General features: G+C 48.4%; 2 protein-coding genes across 3 annotated transcripts in view; both read right to left on the bottom strand.

Moving 5' to 3' along the window:
• LOC123756344 (uncharacterized) overlaps positions 1 to 20,000 on the bottom strand; it is a 402,241-nt gene that overhangs the window by 310,154 nt on the left and 72,087 nt on the right. The gene's annotated exons all lie outside the window — the stretch shown is intronic.
• Positions 9,577 to 9,969, bottom strand: LOC138368381 (uncharacterized). The gene has a single exon (XM_069330909.1). It carries the CDS (start codon positions 9,967 to 9,969, stop codon positions 9,577 to 9,579), a length of 393 nt encoding a protein of 130 aa, XP_069187010.1.

The raw sequence follows: 20,000 nt of genomic DNA, 5'->3' as shown, positions 1-20,000 counted from the left end.
GGCTGACGGAGATGGAAGTAAAGAAATACCACAGGATAAAACACAGGAAAGAGAGAGAGCAAGCACACGCAGACGGAACATTATATATGTGAAAATCTTAAGAATATATGATGAATGTGAGTTAAGCACGCTGGACCTGTGATCCTGTGGTCCTGGGTTCGATCCCAGGCGCCGGCGAGAAACAATGGGCAGAGTTTCTTTCACCCTATGCCCCTGTTACCTAGCAGTAAAATAGGTACCTGGGTGTTAGTCAGCTGTCACGGGCTGCTTCCTGGGGGTGGAGGCCTGGTCGAGGACCGGGCCGCGGGGACACTAAAAAGCCCCGAAATCATCTCAAGATAATAAGGGCTAGCTATATAGCGACTATATTGGTTATCATACAACGAGCAGAACACACACGAATCACAATAGCGTGATGCATCATGTGAACAAATTCACAAGGGCCGTGACGAGGATTCGAACCTCGAATCCTCGAACCTCGATTCGAACGTTCCAAGGTTCGAATCCTCGTCACGGCCCTTGTGGATTTGTTAAATGACCAGAGGTTATACAACGACCAGGGGGTTGTTATATAATCCCTAGTCATTGTTAACCAGGGGTTATACGACCTGGGATTACCATACAACGACCTGGGATTACCATACAACGACCTGGGATTACCATACAACGACTATAAGGGTCATACAATGACCCTGAGGTACCATACAACGTCGTCTAGGGGTTATCACACAACGACCATGGGTAAATATACAACGACCATGGGTAAACATACAACGACCATGGGTAAATATACAACGACCAGGGATCAGCATAAACTGTAAAGCAACGGAATGAAATTCATTGTTAGCACGATTTAGCATCTTGTTAAAGCCCATATTTGGAGAAATGCTGAGTTACCTTCCCTAACGTATGTCAGACCATAACAGGAATATGCAGCGGTGCCCACACCTAAAAGAAATGTATCTTCACGTTGGAAATAGTACAAAATCGCGCCATGAAACGGGTCAGTCAGAGGTCAAACACGCGGGTATATAACGACACTGACTGTCACCAGGTTGGAAAACTAGAGTAGTTCCGCCAGCAAGAAAGGTCAAGGTATTGATGGTTGGGTCTAGGGGTCACGACTCATCTCCGAGGCCAAGTAATCACCCGCGTTAACGGCTTCATTTAAGGATGGCGAACGGTCAGACCTGTTGAACCATTAACTGGTTGAATCCATTATATACACACACACACTCGCTGTGGCACTGACGGACGGACGGACGGACGGACACACACACACACACATACACACACACACACACACACACACACACACACACACACACACACACACACACACACACACTTTGACTAAAAAATCTATAAATCTTTCTCCTAACTAAACACCATAAACACCCCCCAACATAACCCCCACATAAACACCCCCAACATAACCCCACATAAACACCCCCAACATAACCCCACATAATCACCCTCAACATAACCCCACATAAACACCCCCCCCAACATAACCCCACATAAACACCCCCCCACACATAACCCCACTTAAACCCCCCCAAACATAACCCCACATAAACACCCCCCCAACATAACCCCACATAAACACCCCCCCCCAAACATAACCCCACATAAACCCCCCCCCAACATAACCCCACATAAACACCCCCCCAACATAACCCCACATAAACACCCCCCCCCCCCAAACATAACCCCACATAAACCCCCCATCAATAACGTGCTCACCGAAACTCTAAGACAAACCCACTGGGAAAAAAACATGTCAGCGATTTAACAGTTTTTCGCTGATAATGACTATCCTATGAATAGAAAACATGATTACTGAGGGAAGGGAAAGAAGGAAAAGGGAGAGAGAGAGACTGAGTGGGAGAGGAGGTAAAAGAGGGATACACTGAAGTGGGAAGGGAGGGGAGTGTGCACGGAAAGCTGTAGTGAAGGGGTCAACTTGAGGATAGATCGTGAGGGACGCAATCAGGAAGAGATTCAAGGTGGAAAGGAAAAGGTTCAGTGGGAGAAGAGGGAAAACCAGATGATGAGGAAGGAGGGAAGAAAAATGGGAGTATAAAAAAGAAAAGATGGCAGAGAGAAAAGAAATGGGGGAGGAGAAAAGGAAAGAGAGAGAGAGAGGAAGAAAGGGTTTGGTGACGGAAGTGGACAGGAATTAGATAAAGAGGAAGTAGCGAGATACATATAAAAACTTCTTGCTTAGGGATGGCAACCACCAGAGGCTCGGATGGGGTACCGGGCCAGGCCTATCCACTCACGTCCGTCCAGGGAGCGAGGAAGACTGAAACAGTGAGACAGAGTGGGGAGAGAGAGAGAGAGAGAGAGAGAGAGAGAGAGACAGAGAGAGAGAGAGAGAGAGAGACAGAGACAGAGACAGAGACAGAGACAGAGAGACAGAGAGACAGAGAGACAGAGAGACAGAGAGACAGAGAGACAGAGAGACAGAGACAGAGAGAGAGAGAGAGACAGAGACAGAGACAGAGAGAGAGAGTCATAATTACATCTCGCACCTGATAATGTAATATTCTGCTGTGTGTAAGTCTCCAATAATTACATACTCCATATGCCATAACCAGAACTTCGAAATTCCCGCGCTTTAGATAACATAGAAGCACACTAACCCTGACGGTCATTAGAGGACTAGTGAACAAAGGCCTCGATAGCCTACCTGGAGGTATAGAAGCGTCTGCTGAGGCAAAAATCACTTCAGATTTGACGCTTGTCTAATCATTAAGACGGATAAACAAGCCTAAGACCTTGCCGGTTTTAAGCTGTGTGATTATCAGGCTCAGCGACTGAGGGCCGGATGCTGCAACCTCATCAATTATAAGTTGTAGGAGAATGCAGCATCCCAGGAGAAAACCCCCTTAATGGGTTCAGATCTGTGTTAGGATTTAAGTGGTCGGACATGAATCCTACAACAGTACATCAATTATAATTTGTTCATTGCATTTATTTATTTTCTCTTATAACAACGCTATCCCAAAGATGTTCAATGAGATGAGATGCCACCAGATCCCGTGGGAACCACCTCACTTGTCCTCAGTTTAGTATTTGTTAACCAATCTTACGTAACCAAAAACGATCAGCAGAAGTGATTCTGCTGAAACAATTTTATTTTTAGTCAGTAGATATACATTTAAATGCAGTATTATAGGTGAATATATATTAACTTGGGCATCATAGGTGAATATATTAACCTTAGGTATCATGGGTGTAAACATTGACCTAGTAACATCAGCGCTGCCATTGCTTAGCGTTAACCCAATATCTCAAACCCTCCATCAATTTCCCCGTCTCTCTTTACCTCCTTCCCACCTCCTTCTCTCCCTCTTCATCCCTCCCTCCCTCACCTCATTTTCTCATTCCATATAAATTTGAAATGCCTTAGAAGTTCCTAGCCCGTCCTATACAAACCCGACCAATCACCGAAGACCTTACACATAAGAGTTGGAAAATGTAGAAAAATAGACAGATTTTTCCTCTCTGTAGGGAAAGGGTAACAACCCAGTATTTAGGTGCCGATGGGCTCGTAACGTTGCTTGGGGCTATCAGGGAAAGTAACGCAGAAATCAGTAAAAAGAAAGTAACGAGAATACATGATCTAAAGTAACGAGAATATAATCTAAAAGAAGAATTAGAAAAGTGAAGAATCAGAAAACGAACAAAAACTAAAATTAGAAAAATAAAGGAGAACAAATTTTGAGTTAAACCAGAGAAATGCAGAAATTGGTAAAGAAAGGAAGAATAACAGAAGCGAAAAAGGCATAGCAAAACAACAGATACAGAGAGAGACAGAGAGAGACAGAGAGAGACAGAGAGAGACAGAGAGAGAGACAGAGAGAGAGACAGAGAGAGAGACAGAGAGAGAGACAGAGAGAGAGACACAGAGAGAGACACAGAGAGAGACACAGAGAGAGACACAGAGAGAGACACAGAGAGAGAGAGAGAGAGAGAGAGAGAGAGAGAGAGAGAGAGAGAGAGAGAGAGAGAGAGAGAGAGAGAGAGAGAGAGACAGAGAGAGAGACAGAGAGAGAGACAGAGAGAGAGAGACAGAGAGAGACAGAGAGAGAGAGACAGAGAGAGAGAGAGAGACAGAGAGAGAGAGAGAGAGAGAGACAGACAGACAGAGAGAGAGAGAGAGAGAGAGAGAGAGAGAGAGAGAGAGAGAGAGAGAGAGAGAGAGAGAGAGAGAGAGAGAGAGAGAGAGAGAGAGAGCGGAAGACGAGTACCAACACTGGTAATAGGATCCACTTACAACAAAGAGTTCTGTATGTAGATCAATTCTTTTAAGCTTTTGTATTGTTTAATTAAGGTTACACTCCACACACAGTTCTTTATATTCACACGAGAGCCCGTGTGTGTGTGTGTGTGTGTATGTGTGTGTGTGTATGTGTGTATGTGTGTATGTGTGTGTGTGTATGTGTGTGTGTGTATGTGTGTATGTGTGTATGTGTGTGTGTGTATGTGTGTGTGTGTATGTGTGTGTGTGTATGTGTGTATGTGTGTGTGTGTATGTGTGTGTGTGTATGTATTTGTGTGTGTGTGTGTGTGTACTCACCTAGTTGTGCTTGCGGGGGTTGAGTTTTGGCTCTTTGGTCCCGCCTCTCAACTGTCAATCAACAGGTGTACAGATTCCTGAGCCTATCGGGCTCTGTCATATCTACACTTGAAACTGTGTATGGAGTCAGCCTCCACCACATCACTTCCTAATGCATTCCATTTGTCAACCACTCTGACACTAAAAAAGTTCTTTCTAATATCTCTGTGGCTCATTTGGGCACTCAGTTTCCACCTGAGTCCCCTTGTGCGTGTGCCCCTTGTGTTTTGGGAAGTGTTGTAGCCCCCGGGGGAAGTGTTGTAGCCCCCGAGGGAAGTGTTGTAGCCCCCAGGGGAAGTGTTGTAGCCCCCAGGGGAAGTGTTGTAGCCCCCGGGGGAAGTGTTGTAGCCCCCAGGGGAAGTGTTGTAGCCCCTGGGGGAAGTGTTGTAGCCCCCGGGGGAAGTGTTGTAGCCCCCAGGGGAAGTGTTGTAGCCCCCGGGGGAAGTGTTGTAGCCCCCGGGGGAGTGTGGTGACAGGTGTGTGGAGCACACAGTTACCAGGGACGTCACCACCTGTGACGTGCCACATTAGGGGGCGTGTGAGCTGAACATGTTACGCTGGTGAGAGGAACGGGAGGGAGGGAAGGCGTGGGGGGGGGGGATGGAAAAGAGGGGAAAACCAGGAGAGAGAGAGAGAGAGAGAGAGAGAGAGAGAGAGAGAGAGAGAGAGAGAAAGAGGGAGAGGGAGAGGGAGAGGGAGGAGGAGGATAGATAAGGGAGGGGGAAGTGAGGGAGCAAAGACAAGGAGGAATACAAAGGAAGGGAGAGAAGGGAAGGGAAGACGGAAGGGGATATAGAATGTTACGTGAAAGATGGAAAAAGTAAATATTTTGGGGGCTGTATAGTCGATGTTTCTCGACGAGCAGAGAGACTAAACGTTGATTTGAAGCTGTGATTGGTCTGTTCCACCAGCTAGGGCCAAATGGCATGGTTTGTATTTTTGCTATATGGTCTTTTTATATCATCTTTGTGTGTTATTAACACTCCTTATGAACGCTCTGGGATTCCTTTCATACGCTCTAAGTCTCCCCGCATACGTTCTATAGGGCTTCCTATACACTTTCACATAATCCATGTATAAGTTCTGAAACTTCCCATACTTGCTCTGAAGCTTCCCATACTAGCTCTGAAACTTCCCATACCAGGTCTGAAACTTCCTATACTAGCTCTGAAACTTCCTATACTAGCTCTGAAACTTCCCATACCAGCTCTGAAACTTCCCATACTAGCTCTGGAACTTCCCATACTAGCTCTGAAACTTCCTATACTAGCTCTGAAACTTCCTATACTAGCTCTGAAACTTCCTATACTAGCTCTGAAACTTCCCATACCAGCTCTGAAACTTCCTATACTAGCTCTGAAACTTCCCATACTAGCTCTGAAACTTCCCATACTTGCTCTGAAACTTCCCATACTAGCTCTGGAACTTCCTATACTTGCTCTGAAACTTCCTATATACGCGCTCAAATACCCTACGTGTTCTTTAAGACTTTCTATATACTCTTTAAATTTCCCTACGTGTGTTCTTAAATTCCTTAAACATACTTTGAATATACGTTGTATATGCTAGGACTCTCCCTCTATGCTCCGGTACATCTTTACTTCCTAGCTCTTTTTATGTAAATTATATCATAATCCTTTTTTTAGTTTGTATTTTTCTAACCATTTTCAAGGTATTCTGAATTTTCTTCTACCGAATGTTTAGTGCTGGGAGGGGGGGGGTGGAGGGGGGGACAAGTCTTGAGGAATGTGGTGAAAATTTCATTGACCCAAAGAGCTTTTGCTCAACACTTAATACTTCACGAAATTATTGTTCTAACTAGTGTAACTTCTCAATTTTAATGTTTGAATAGAGTCACCTCTCTTACTCTCCTCCCTCGTTGCTCTCTTCCATACCTCTTGTCATCCTTCTCTCCCTTTCTCTCTCTCTCTCTCTCTCTCTCTCTCTCTCTCTCTCTCTCTCTCTCTCTCTCTCTCTCTCTCTCTCTCTCTCTTTAACTAAGACGAAGGTTCATTAGGAATGTTATTGATTTTCCTAATGAAACTGCAAGCTAAATGTTGTTATCCTTCATCAGTATTCTCATATCTCTCTCTCTCTCTCATTCTCATATCACTCTCTCTCTCATTCTCATATCTCTCTCTCTCTCTCTCTCTCTCTCTCTCTCTCTCTCTCTCTCTCTCTCTCTCTCTCTCTCTCTCTCTCTCTCTCCAAGTTATCACCAAGCCATCAATAATCCCCAGGATGTGCCCACCAGAGCCGCGAGAAACAGTATTTCAATATTCGTGTATAGTGACGACTTAACACCCATCTCTCTCCTGCATAGCTGAAACCATCGACATATTGGCTTCTTGTGACCCAGTGGAAACAAAGTTATATTGGAAATACAGGAGCAGGAGGGAAACAAATATGTTTTCCACGTGCCATATTGGATAGTTTAGACCATCTGTGCCTGGGATGATTTATTGGAGACTGTTTTCCTTCTGAGAAATGCATGAATACGATCTTGGATTTAAATATTTCGTATTTATATTTCACTAAGAATTTTTGAGCGTATATCTCTTTGGAATATACCCCATAAAGGAATATATAGAGAAAATGTGAAGTGGAACTTTATTAATTATTTCAAAGTATGGATCCTGGTCCAATCGACTTGGAGTGGTCGGTAGAGCGACTGTCTTGTTGCTTAAAGAGTTTGAAATCGATCTCCGATGGTCCAAGAGGATGGGCGCTGTTCCATTATTATATCCTGATATCCCTTCCAGCTGCTATCCTGCCCTAGCATCCCTTCCAAGTGCTATATAGTCATAAAGGATTACAGAACTTGCTCTTGATAAACTGCCTTGGATTGTAGTGCGGGGTTGTTTGGGAAATTGGGAAAGGTTCAATTTATTCTTCTTAGTCATAAAAGCTATTACAGCAGTGATATTAAGTTGACTTCTTAATGCTTAAAATGTTTAACCAAGGAATTATCATCCTCGAGGGTTTAAGTTCATCCTCAACCGGTAAGAATGATATTCAAGTGTTAAGTGTCATATTCAAGTGCTTAGTGTCATATTCAAGCGCTAAGTGTCATATTCAAGCGCTAAGTGTCATATTCAAGGGCTAAGTGTCATATTCAAGTGCTAAGTGTCATATTCAAGCGCTAAGTGTCATATTCAAGCGCTAAGTGTCATATTCAAGGGCTAAGTGTCATATTCAAGTGCTAAGTGTCATATTCAAGCGCTAAGTGTTATATTCAAGGGCTAAGTGTCATATTCAAGGGCTAAGTGTCATATTCAAGGGCTAAGTGTCATATTCAAGCGCTAAATGTCATATTCAAGCGCTAAGTGTCATATTCAAGGGCTAAGTGTCATATTCAAGGGTTAAATATTATACTCAAAGTTCTAAGTATTATACTCAAGCGATCAATTAGCACTTTCAGATACTTAAATATTTTACAAAATATGTTAAAATAATACAAAGTTGTCAGCTATCATACACAAGGATTTAAATAGCATACTCAAGCGGTGAGTCACCATACTCAACGATTAAAAGTATACTCATGCGTTATCATTCTGAAAGATTGGAATATCATACTCAAGAACTCAAGAGGCTACTTATTATACTAAAGCTTCATGTTAAGAAATAGAGTGAAAGCACTCTGTGCTCTCGTGCAGCCACAACGTTATCTTGAGGTTATCTTGAGATGATTTCGGGGCTTTAGTGTCCCCGCGGCCCGGTCCTCGACCAGGCCTCCACCCCCAGGAAGCAGCCCGTGACAGCTGACTAACGCCCAGGTACCTATTTTACTGCTAGGTAACAGGGGCATAGGGTGAAAGAAACTCTGCCCATTGTTTCTCGCCGGCGCCCGGGATCGAACCCAGGACCACAGGATCACAAGTCCAGTGTGCTGTCCGCTCGGCCGACCGGCTCCCGTACAAAATATAACGTCTTAACCTAATCAGAAAGGCACGAACAAAAGTCACCCACCTAACATAACCTGCCTAGAATACGAGGATATCTGTGAGCCGGTTCTTTTCATAGTACTCTGTATTTTGCACGTTGGGGGACCATAACGTGCAAAATAAGTCGTATTACCTGGACTGCTTTCATCACCTAGATATTTGGGTGGCCTCTGGGGACGCCATCGTTCTAAAATGATGGAAATTATAGCAACTATTTGGTAAAAAAAATCGCCAAAATGGCATTCAATTATATCTAAAAAAGTAACTAGAGAACATTTAACCTGTCCAAGCACTCTTAGGCCTAATAAACGCTATCTTAGTCCAAATATAGAACAAATATGTTGCATTTATAGGCCTATAGGGATGTTTACCTTTGGATTTCAGCTTTTTTCTGGGACTCCACGTAACCAACAGTACAAAACATGAACTGTGTCGTGTGGGTCCAGCAGCATATATCAGTAAGACTGATCAAATAGTTGCTATATGTACTATAAACTTTAGGAGGATTTGCTGCTCATATAAGTTCTCATATAAGGATGATGCTCACAGCATCATCCTCAAAGGGGCTTAACCCTGGAAACACAAACCGAAACTGTCTCTATTTTCCGCTTGTTACAACGTGTAATAAAGTTGTTACATTTTGGCTTAACGTGTTTATGACGTATTAGAACGTTGTTACAACTTGCTATATTGGTTGTTATAACTGGTTAGGAGGTGTTAAAACTTGCTCGAACGTTGTACCAACGTCGTAGTTTCGGTGTGTGTTTGGCGGGAAGTCGTACTAAAAGAGGGTTAAGATCATGATTAACTGAACCATACACGATTAAATTCCCCTCATACTTAAAAATTTATGTTATATTTTCCCTGTAAGGTGAACATATTTACTCCTAAATAATAACTATTTAAAAAATTCCATGATTACTATATCGTTTTAATCAACACAATTGAATTGATAACCATTTAAAAACCACCACATTTAAACATTTAACCATTATATGACCTAATTCACACATGTAGATTGCTAAAGCGAATTTGTACATGTGAATTGTCACGCCTATCCATGCGCGCACTATCAAAATATACACTATCAAAACACGAGTAGAGGGTGTCAAAATACACGTAGAGACTGTCAAAATACACGTAGAGACTGTCAAAATACACGTAGAGACTGTCAAAATACACGTAGAGACTGTCAAAATACACGTAGAGACTGTCAAAATACACGTACATACTGTCAAAATACACGTACATACTGTCAAAATACGCGTACAGGCTGTCAAAATACACGTACAGGCTGTCAAAATACACGTACATACTGTCAAAATACACGTACAGGCTGTCAAAATACACGTACATACTGTCAAAATATACGTACAGGCTGTCAAAATACACGTACATACTGTCAAAATACACGTACAGGCTGTCAAAATATACGTACATACTGTCAAAATACATGCACAGACTGTCAATATACACAAAGGAACAGGTTGACAAACACACTGATGCCGTGGGAATGAATATTTTGCAGAAGGAAAGAAATGCATGAATACACTTAAATGCTTCTTGTATGCTGTTATCCACACTCAAATGCTTCTTGTATGCTGTTATCCACACTTAAATGCTTCTTGTATGCTGTTATCCACACTTAAATGCTTCTTGTATGCTGTAATCCACACTCAAATGCTTCTTGTATGCTGTAATCCTCACTAAAAATACTTATTCGTATACATTAATCCTCTCACGTATGAGTAACCTCTAGCTCATTTGCCTATAGCAGAGTGGTCTACGCCATGGGCTTACAATCGAAAAACCCGGGTTCAATCCCTGGACAGGACAAAAACAATTGGCTACTTGTCCTTTCATTTAATGCCTCTGCTCACTTAGCAATAAGTAACTACCCGGGATTTAGACAACTGTTGTGGTTTGTATCCAGGAAAAATTCAGAAATTAGCCTAATAGGGTAGGCCTAGACGAGCCCCAGTACCGACGTCATGTACCCAAAAAAAAACAATTATTGAATTTGCACATTATTACACGCCCTCACGTGCAGAAGGGAGGGGAAGCTATCAGGGGAAAGCGCCGAGCCATTACGACTATATAGCTCTTGGAAGGGGTCAGGATAAGGATTTGGGATAGGACGGGGGAAAGGAATGATAGTTAGACACTTGGACGGTCGGGGATTGAACGCCGACCTGCATGAAGCGAGACCGTCGCTCTACCGTCCAGGCCAAGTGGATGGGATCCTCCCGTACAGATAGCCACAAGGGGCAGCAACACCTCCTGTCACATACAGAAGAGTGAAGTCTGGCCCACAGGAGCCTCCACGGTGCAATCTATCAGAAACCTCTCATTATAGAAGAGTGTGAGTGTGTGTACATTACGGGGGAGGGTATGATGGGTAAGTATATAGACCTGTTGAATTTGGAGAGGGGGGAGGGGGGGTAGGGAAGGAGGGAGGAGTCTGTAGGGGGGAGGGGGGTAGGGAAGGAGGGAGGAGTATGGAGGGGGGAGGGGGGAAGGGAAGGAGGGAGGAGTCTGGAGGGGGGAGGGGGGGGGTAGGGAAGGAGGGAGGAGTCTGGAGGGGGGAGGGGGGGTAGGGAAGGAGGGAGGAGTCTGGAGGGGGGAAGGGAAGGAGGGAGGAGTCTGGAGGGGGGAGGGGGTAGGGAAGGAGGGGGGAATCTGGAGGGGGGAGGGGGTAGGGAAGGAGGGAGGAGTCTGGAGGGGGGAGGGGGGTAGGGAAGGAGGGAGGAGTCTGGAGAGGGGGAGGGGGGGTAGGGAAGGAGGGAGGAGTCTGGAGGGGGGAGGGGGGAAGGGAAGGAGGGAGGAGTCTGGAGGGGGGAGGGGGGGTAGGGAAGGAGGGAGGAGTCTGGAGGGGGGAGGGGGAAGGGAAGGAGGGAGGAGTCTGGAGGGGGGAGGGGGTAGGGAAGGAGGGGGGAGTCTGGAGGGGGGAGGGGGTAGGGAAGGATGGAGGAGTCTGGAGGGGGGAGGGGGGTAGGGAAGGAGGGAGGAGTCTGGAGAGGGGGAGGAGGGTAGGGAAGGAGGGAGGAGTCTGGGGGGGAGGGGGGTAGGGAAGGAGGGAGGAGTCTGGAGGGGGGAGGGGGGTAGGGAAGGAGGGAGGAGTCTGGAGGGGGGGGGGAGAAGGTTATGAGGTCAGAGGAGGTGTTTTTATGAGGGACGCGACCTCCCTAAGACCAACCATGACCTTCATGTGTTTGTACAACTCTCTCTCTCTCACTCTCTCTCACTCTCTCTCTCTCTCTCTCTCTCACTCTCTCTCACTCTCACTCTCTCTCACTCTCTCTCTCACTCTCTCTCTCTCTCTCACTCTCTCTCTCTCACACTCTCTCTCTCTCTCACACTCTCTCACTCTCTCTCTCTCTCTCACACTCTCTCACTCTCTCTCACTCTCTCTCTCTCTCTCTCTCTCTCTCTCTCTCTCTCTCTCTCTCTCTCTCTCTCTCTCTCTCTCTCTCTCTCTCTCTCTCTCTCTCTCTCTCTCTCTCTCTCTCTCTCCACAATTTTCCCTTCTTCCCTGACTTCAACCTGCTGCATTTCTTCTCTTTTAGCGCCCCTTCTCTCCTCCCTTCCTTTGTTATCTATTATTTATCTCCTCGCTCACTTCTCTCCCTCACTCACTCTTCTCTTATTTCTCCTCTACCTTTTCTTTCTTATCTCTCACTCCCCTCTCTGGCGCTCCCTCCAGTTTTGTTCCTAACCTCGCTGTTTTATCTCTTCCCCCCTCACCCTGCCCCTCACCCTGCCCCTCACCCTGCCCCCTCACCCTGCCCCCCTCACCCTGCCCCCTCACCCTGCCCCCTCACCCTGCCCTTCACCCTGCCCCCTCACCCTGCCCCCCTCACCCTGCCCCCTCACCCTGCCCGCTCACCCTGCCTCGTCACCCTGCCTCCTCACCCTGCCTCCTCACCCTGCCCCCTCACCCTGCCCTTCACCCTGCCCCCTCACCCTGCCCCCTCACCCTGCCCCCTCACCCTGCCCTTCACCCTGCCCCCTCACCCTGCCTTCTCACCCTGCCCCCCTCACACTACCACTCACCCTGCCCCCATCACCCTGCCTCCTCACCCTGCCTCCTCACCCTGCTCCCTCACCCTACCACTCACCCTGCCCCATCACCCTGCCCCCCTCACCCTGCCCCCCTCACCCTGCCCCCTCACCCTGCCCTTCACCCTGCCTCCTCACCCTGCCTCCTCACCCTGCCCCCTCACCCTACCACTCACCCTGCCCCCATCACCCTGCCCCTCACCCTGCCCCCATCACCCTGCCCCTCACCCTGCCCCCTCACCCTGCCCCTCACCCTGCCCCCTCACCCTGCCCCCTCACCCTGCCTTTCACCCTGCCCCCCTCACCCTGCCTCCTCACCTGCCCCCTCACCCTACCACTCACTCTGCCCCCATCACCCTGCCCCTCACCCTGCCTCCTCACTCTGCCCCTTGACCCTGTCACCTCACCCTGCCCCCTCACCCTGCCTCCTCCCCCTGCCCCTTCACCCTGTCACCTCACCCTGCCACTCACCCTGCCCCCTCACCCTGTCACCTCACCCTGCCCCCTCATCCTGCCCCTCACCGTGCCTCCTCACCCTGCCCTTCACCCTGTGACCTCACCCTGCCCCCTCACCCTGCCCCTCACCCTGCCCCCTCACCCTGCCCCCCTCACCCTGCCCTCTCACCCTGCCCCCTCACCCTGCCCCTCACCCTGCCCCCTCACCCTGCCCCCTCACCCTGCCCTCTCACCCTGCCCCTCACCCTTCCCCCCTCAACCTGCCTCCCCTCACCCTGCACCCCTCACCCTGCCCGCCCTCACTCTGCCCCCTCACCCTGCCCCCCTCACCCTGCCCCCCTCACCCTGCCCCCTCACCCTGCCCCTCACCCTGCCCCCTCACCCTGACCCTCACCCTGCCTCCTCACCATGCCCCCTCACCCTGACCCCTCACCCTGCCCCCCTCACCCTGCCCCCCTCACCCTGCCCCCCTCACCCTGCCCCCCTCACCCTGCCCCCCTCACCCTGCCCCCCTCACCCTGCCCCCCCTCACCCTGCCCCCCTCACCCTGCTCCCTCACCCTGGCCCCTCACCCTGCCCCCCTCACCCTGCCCCCTCACCCTGGCCCCTCACCCTGCCCCCCTCACCCTGCCCCCCCTCACCCTGCCTCCTCACCCTGCCCTCTCACCCTGCCTCCTCACCCTGCCCCCTCACCCTGCCCCTCACCCTGGCCCCTCACCCTGGCCCCTCACCCTGGCCCCTCACCCTGCCCCCCTCACTCTGCCCCCTCACTCTGCCCCTCACCCTGCCCCCTCACCCTGCCCCCTTACCCTGCCCCCTCACTCTGCCCCCTCACTCTGCACCCCCACCCTGCCCCTCACCCTTCCCCCTCACCCTGCCCCCTCACCCTGCCCCTCACCCTGCCCCTCACCCTGCCCCTCACCCTGCCCCCCTCACCCTGCCCCCTCACCCTGCCCCCCTCACCCTGCCCCCCTCACCCTGCCCCTCACACTGCCCCTTCACCCTGCCCCCCTCACCCTGCCCCCTCACTCTGCCCCCTCACTCTGCACCCCCACCCTGCCCCTCACCCTGCCCCCTCACCCTGCCCCCTCACCCTGCCCCCCTCACCCTGCCCCCTCACCCTGCCCCCTCACCCTGCCCCCTCACCCTGCCCCCCTCACCCTGCCCCCCTCACCCTGCCCCCTCACCCTGCCCCCTCACCCTGGCCCTCACCCTGGCCCTCACCGCTCTAGCAAGGACCATCAGCACGCAGGAAGGTGTGGGAGTCAGCCAGTATGAAAGGTCATGAGGGTTTTATGGTGGAGTGGTGGAGGAGTGTTGGAGATGAGGGGGGGGACTGTAGAGGAGAGGGAGTGGAGAGGAGAGAGTGGAGGAGAAGGGAATATATAGTTATAAGAGGTGGTGTAGGAGAAGAGGGTGTGTTGGAGGGTGTTGGAGAGAGTGTGTGTTGGAGAACAGAAGGCTTGAGGAAAAAAAGGGGTGCAGCAGAATGAAAGAGAGTGAGGAAGGGGGAGAGAGTAGAGAACACTACAATAATTAAGGGAGGAGCGACATAGTGAGGAGCGTGGTGGAGCAGAGTGCTCCAGCGTGTAGTAGAGTGAAACTCTTAATGCATGAGTGGCAGGGTGAGAGTGACGGGGAGCAGGGTGAGAGTGACGGGGAGCAGGGTGAGAGTGACGGGGAGCAGGGTGAGTGACGGGGAGCAGGGTGAGAGTGACAGGGAGCAGGGTGAGTGGCAGGGAGCAGGGTGAGAGTGACGGGGAGCAGGGTGAGAGTGACGGAGGAGCAGGGTGAGAGTGACGGGGGAGCAGGGTGAGTGACGGGGAGCAGGGTGAGAGTGACGGGGAGCAGGGTGAGAGTGACAGGGAGCAGGGTGAGAGTGACGGGGAGCAGGGTGAGAGTGACGGGGGAGCAGGGTGAGAGTGACGGGGAGCAGGGTGAGAGTGACGGGGGATCAGGGTGAGAGTGACGGGGAGCTGGGTGAGAGTGACGGGGAGCAGGGTGAGAGTGACGGGGAGCAGGGTGAGAGTGACGGGGAGCAGGGTGAGAGTGACGGGGAGCAGGGTGAGAGTGACGGGGGAGCAGGGTCAGAGTAACGGGGAGCAGGGTGAGAGTGACGGGGAGCAGGGTGAGAGTGACGGGGAGCAGGGTGAGAGTGACGGGGAGCAGGGTGAGAGTGACGGGGAGCAGGGTGAGAGTGACGGGGGAGCAGGGTGAGAGTGACGGGGAGCAGGGTGAGAGTGACGGGGAGCAGGGTGAGAGTGACGGGGAGCAGGATGAGAGTGACGGGGAGCAGGGTGAGAGTGACGGGGAGCAGGGTGAGAGTGACGGGGAGCAGGATGAGAGTGACGGGGAGCAGGATGAGAGTGACGGGGAGCAGGGTGAGAGTGACGGGGAGCAGGGTGAGAGTGACGGGGAGCAGGGTGAGAGTGACGGGGGAGCAGGGTGAGAGTGACGGGGAGCAGGGTGAGAGTGACGGGGAGCAGGGTGAGAGTGACGGGGAGCAGGGTGAGAGTGACGGGGAGCAGGGTGAGAGTGACGGGGAGCAGGATGAGAGTGACGGGGAGCAGGATGAGAGTGACGGGGAGCAGGGTGAGAGTGACGGGGAGCAGGATGAGAGTGACGGGGAGCAGGGTGAGAGTGACGGGGAGCAGGGTGAGAGTGACGGGGAGCAGGGTGAGAGTACAAATAAGGAAGACATAGGCGCCAGCGAGAAAGAGATTGAGTGGATGATAAAGAGTGAGAGTCGATGACAAGATATTACTGTGAAAGATAGTGAGTGATGATGAGTGATGATGGTGAAAGATGATGAGAGAGGGAGAGAGAGAGAGAGAGAGAGAGAGAGAGAGAGAGAGAGAGAGAGAGAGAGAGAGAGAGAGAGAGAGAGAGAGAGAGAGATGGTAAAAAAATAACCTATTTATCTAATGTGTCCGACTCTCCCCTTTTCCTCTCTTCCCTCACACTATTAATATGACTGTAGGGTTATATATATATATATATATATATATATATATATATATATATATATATATATATATATATATATATATATATATATGTCGTACCTAGTAGCCAGAACGCACTTCTCAGCCTACTATGCAAGGCCCGATTTGCCTAATAAGCCAAGTTTTCTTGAATTAATTGTTTTTCGACTACCTAACCTACCTAACCTAACCTAACCTAACTTTTTTGGCTACCTAACCTTATCTATAAAGATAGGTTAGGTTAGGTTAGGTAGGGTTGGTTAGGTTAGGTTATATATCTACGTTAATTTTAACTCCAATTAAAAAAAAATGACCTCATACATAATGAAATGAGTAGCTTTATTATTTCATTAGAAAAAAATTAGAGAAAATATGTTATTTCAGGAAAACTTGGCTTATTAGGCAAATCGGGCCTTGCATAGTAGGCTGAGAAGTGCGTTCTGGCTACTAGGTACGACATATATATATATATATATATATATATATATATATATATATATATATATATATATAATCACATATATATATATATATATATATATATATATATATATATATATATATATATATATATATATATATATATGTGACAGTGTCAGACCACGGAGGAAGAATTGAAACAGGAATTTCCTTAAGTATTTTCGTATATTAATAATCTTCAGAAGGAAATGATTTCCCTTCGTAAAATGAAATGTTTTGAAATAATTTTCGTGATTTACATACATATATATAATATGCCGTACCTAATAGCCAGAGCGTACTACTTGTCCTATACTATGAAAGGCCCGATTTGCCTTTTATTCAAAGTGATTTTCGTTATTTAAAAAAAATCCAATTGGTTTATTTGTATTAATATTATTATATAATATTAAGCCAGTGATTTATTAACTTAGTTATGTTAGGATAAGTTAGGTAATGTTAGGCTAGGTTAGGTAATGTTAGGTTAGGTAATGTTAGGTTAGGTAATGCTAGGTTAGGTTAGGTAATGTTAGGTTAAGTAATGTTAGGTTAGGTTAGGTATTATTAGGTTAGGTTAGGTAATGTTAGGTTAGGTTAGGTAATGCTAGGTTAGGTTAGGTAGGTTTAGTTAGGTCTGGTCGTATTTCTATGTTAGTTTTAATTCAAATTAAAAAAAAATATTCATATATAATATAAAGGATAGTTTAATCATTTCATAAGAATTTTTTGTTAGAAAATATAGAACTTTAGGAAAACTCGGCTTATTAGGCAAACCCAGTCTAACTGGGCTTGTAACCCAGTTAGAAACTGGGCTTGTAACCCAGTTACAAATTGGGCTTGTAACCCAGTTAGAAACTGGGCTTGTAACCCAGTTAGAAACTGGGCTTGTAACCCAGTCAGAAATTGGGCTTGTAACCCAGTTAGAAACTGGGCCTGTAACCCAGTTACAAATTGGGCTTGTAACCCAGTTAGAAACTGGGCTTGTAACCCAGTTAGAAACTGGGCTTGTAACCCAGTCAGAAATTGGGCTTGTAACCCAGTTACAAATTGGGCTTGTAACCCAGTTACAAACTGGGCTTGTGTGTTTAATGTAACAATAGTCATTCACTTGATAAAGCAAGTAATAGGTAAGGAGCGAGTCATCAATGGATAGTGTGTATTATGGAGTAGTTAATATGAGCCACGTGACAGGCTGACCATTAGGTAGAGGCGGATCCTGAAGCCAACACAATACAATCATACTTACCCTAAATACAAGAGCATTCACCGGGCGCACACTATTACTGCTAAGTGCTATTGATACCCTGTGGTGAGAGGGAGGGAGAGAGAGGGAGGGAGAGGGAGAGGGAGGGAGAGAGAGGGAGGGAGAGGGAGAAGCGGTGATGCTGACTCAGTTTACTGGGTCTACCGTTACGTAGAGTGACCGGGAGCGTCACTCTGCATTATGCGTCACTCTGCTCACGTCACTCTCTCTCCCTGGATCTTAAGAGGAACTCGTAACCAAGCAAGACGATCGGTGTCTTACCGACCGTCTTGCTTGCTTGCTTACGTCTCTCGGTGTCTCATCAATCATCAACTAGCATCGAAAACAATGACATCTGTAATTAGATATTATATTTTTTATCTATAGGTGTTAATAATGCTAATTATCAAATGAGCGCACAAATATATCGGAATAAAAACAGATGAGGAATAGGCAACTTGCTAAGAAAAACAGACCTTTTTGGCCCGGCATATTTTGGTCCTAGAGTGTAAGAAGAAGCAAAAAAAAAAAAACTCCAAAGCCGCGCTGTAAAAATAACACCACAAAGGTTGTTGTAAGTGAAGGAGGATGGAGGGAGAGGCCATTCACTCCACCAGAGGCCATTCACTCCACCAGAGGCCATTCACTCCACCAGAGGCCATTCACTCCACCAGAGGCCATTCACTCCACCAGAGGCCATTCACTCCACCAGAGGCCATTCACTCCACCAGCGGCCATTCACTCCACCAGCGGCCATTCACTCCACCAGAGGCCATTCACTCCACCAGAGGTCATTCACTCCACCAACAACCATTCACTCCACCAACAACCATTCATTCCACCAACAACCATTCACTCCACCAACAACCATTCACTCCACCATCAACAAGTCATCACACCCAAATTGAATAACATACAACATTAACAAATGCGTAAACAAACTCGCCTATTGAAATAACCACCTTAACTAGGCCTACAGCCAGGCTGTAAAGGGTCCAGGAGACTGTCAACTCACCCTAGCTACCGAAGCCCAGGAAGGAACCCCCTTTTCCTAAGACTAAAATAATCTTGTGTTGCTACGTCTCGGTGGCAATATTCTTCATATATCGTCGCTTTGTATAAGCAGCAAATTTCTCTCCGCCTCACTGATAGTCATTTTAAATTCTAATCAATGTGGGTTGCCAACCCTCAGTGGATCTGTGGGTTGCCAACCCTCAGTGGATCTGTGGGTTGCCAACCCTCAGTGGATCTGTGGGTTGCCAACCCTCAGTGGATCTGTGGGTTGCCAACCCTCAGTGGATCTGTGGGTTGCCAACCCTCAGTGGATCTGTGGGTTGCCAACCCTCAGTGGATCTGTGGGTTGCCAACCCTCAGTGGATCTGTGGGTCGCCAACCCTCAGTGGATCTGTGGGTTGCCAACCCTCAGTGGATCTGTGGGTTGCCAACCCTCAGTGGATCTGTGGGTCGCCAACCCTCAGTGGATCTGTGGGTCGCCAACCCTCAGTGGATCTGTGGGTTGCCAACCCTCAGTTGATCTGTGGGTCGCCAACCCTCAGTGGATCTGTGGGTTGCCAACCCTCAGTGGATCTGTGGGTTGCCAACCCTCAGTGGATCTGTGGGTCAACATTGGCACTATGGGAGCCGGTCGGCCGAGCGGACAGCACGCTGGACTTGTGATCCGGTGGTCCTGGGTTCGATCCCAGGCGCCGGCGAGAAACAATGGGCAGAGTTTCTTTCACCCTATGCCCCTGTTACCTAGCAGTAAAATAAGTACCTGGGTGTTAGTCAGCTGTCACGGGCTGCTTCCTGGGGGTGGAGGCCTGGTCGAGGACCGGGCCGCGGGGACATTAAAGCCCCGAAATCATCTCAAGATAACCTTCACCAATTATTTTTTAGTTGTATATGCGGCCAAAGATGATAATATTTTTGTGTGCAAAAGTTATTAATTTTCCTTCCTGTACAGGAAGGAAAATTTCTTCTAGGTTCCTGTACAGTAAAGCAAGACAGCAGTAAAGCCTGGTAAGAGTACACACTGTCAGCTTTATTATGTGTAAAGCAGAGGTCGCTGCTTGTGCTTTGTGAGCCGTAAGTTGGGCAGAGGTCGCTGCTTGTGCTTTGTGAGCCGTAAGTTGGGCAGAGGTCGCTGCTTGTGCTTTGTGAGCCGTAAGTTGGGCAGAGGTCGCTGCTTGTGCTTTGTGAGCCGTAAGTAGGGCAGAGGTCGCTGCTTG

This window comes from Procambarus clarkii, chromosome 25 (assembly GCF_040958095.1).
Source record: "Procambarus clarkii isolate CNS0578487 chromosome 25, FALCON_Pclarkii_2.0, whole genome shotgun sequence".
Taxonomy (NCBI): Eukaryota; Metazoa; Arthropoda; class Malacostraca; order Decapoda; family Cambaridae; genus Procambarus; species Procambarus clarkii.
The sequence above is the reverse complement of the archived record's forward strand: the minus strand, read 5'-3'. Positions and strand labels throughout refer to the sequence as shown.

Coding starts and splice junctions, on each gene's coding strand:
- LOC138368381 (XM_069330909.1), bottom strand. CDS start 9,969: ATGTACGTGTATTTTGACAGCCTGTACGTATATTTTGACAGTATGTAC.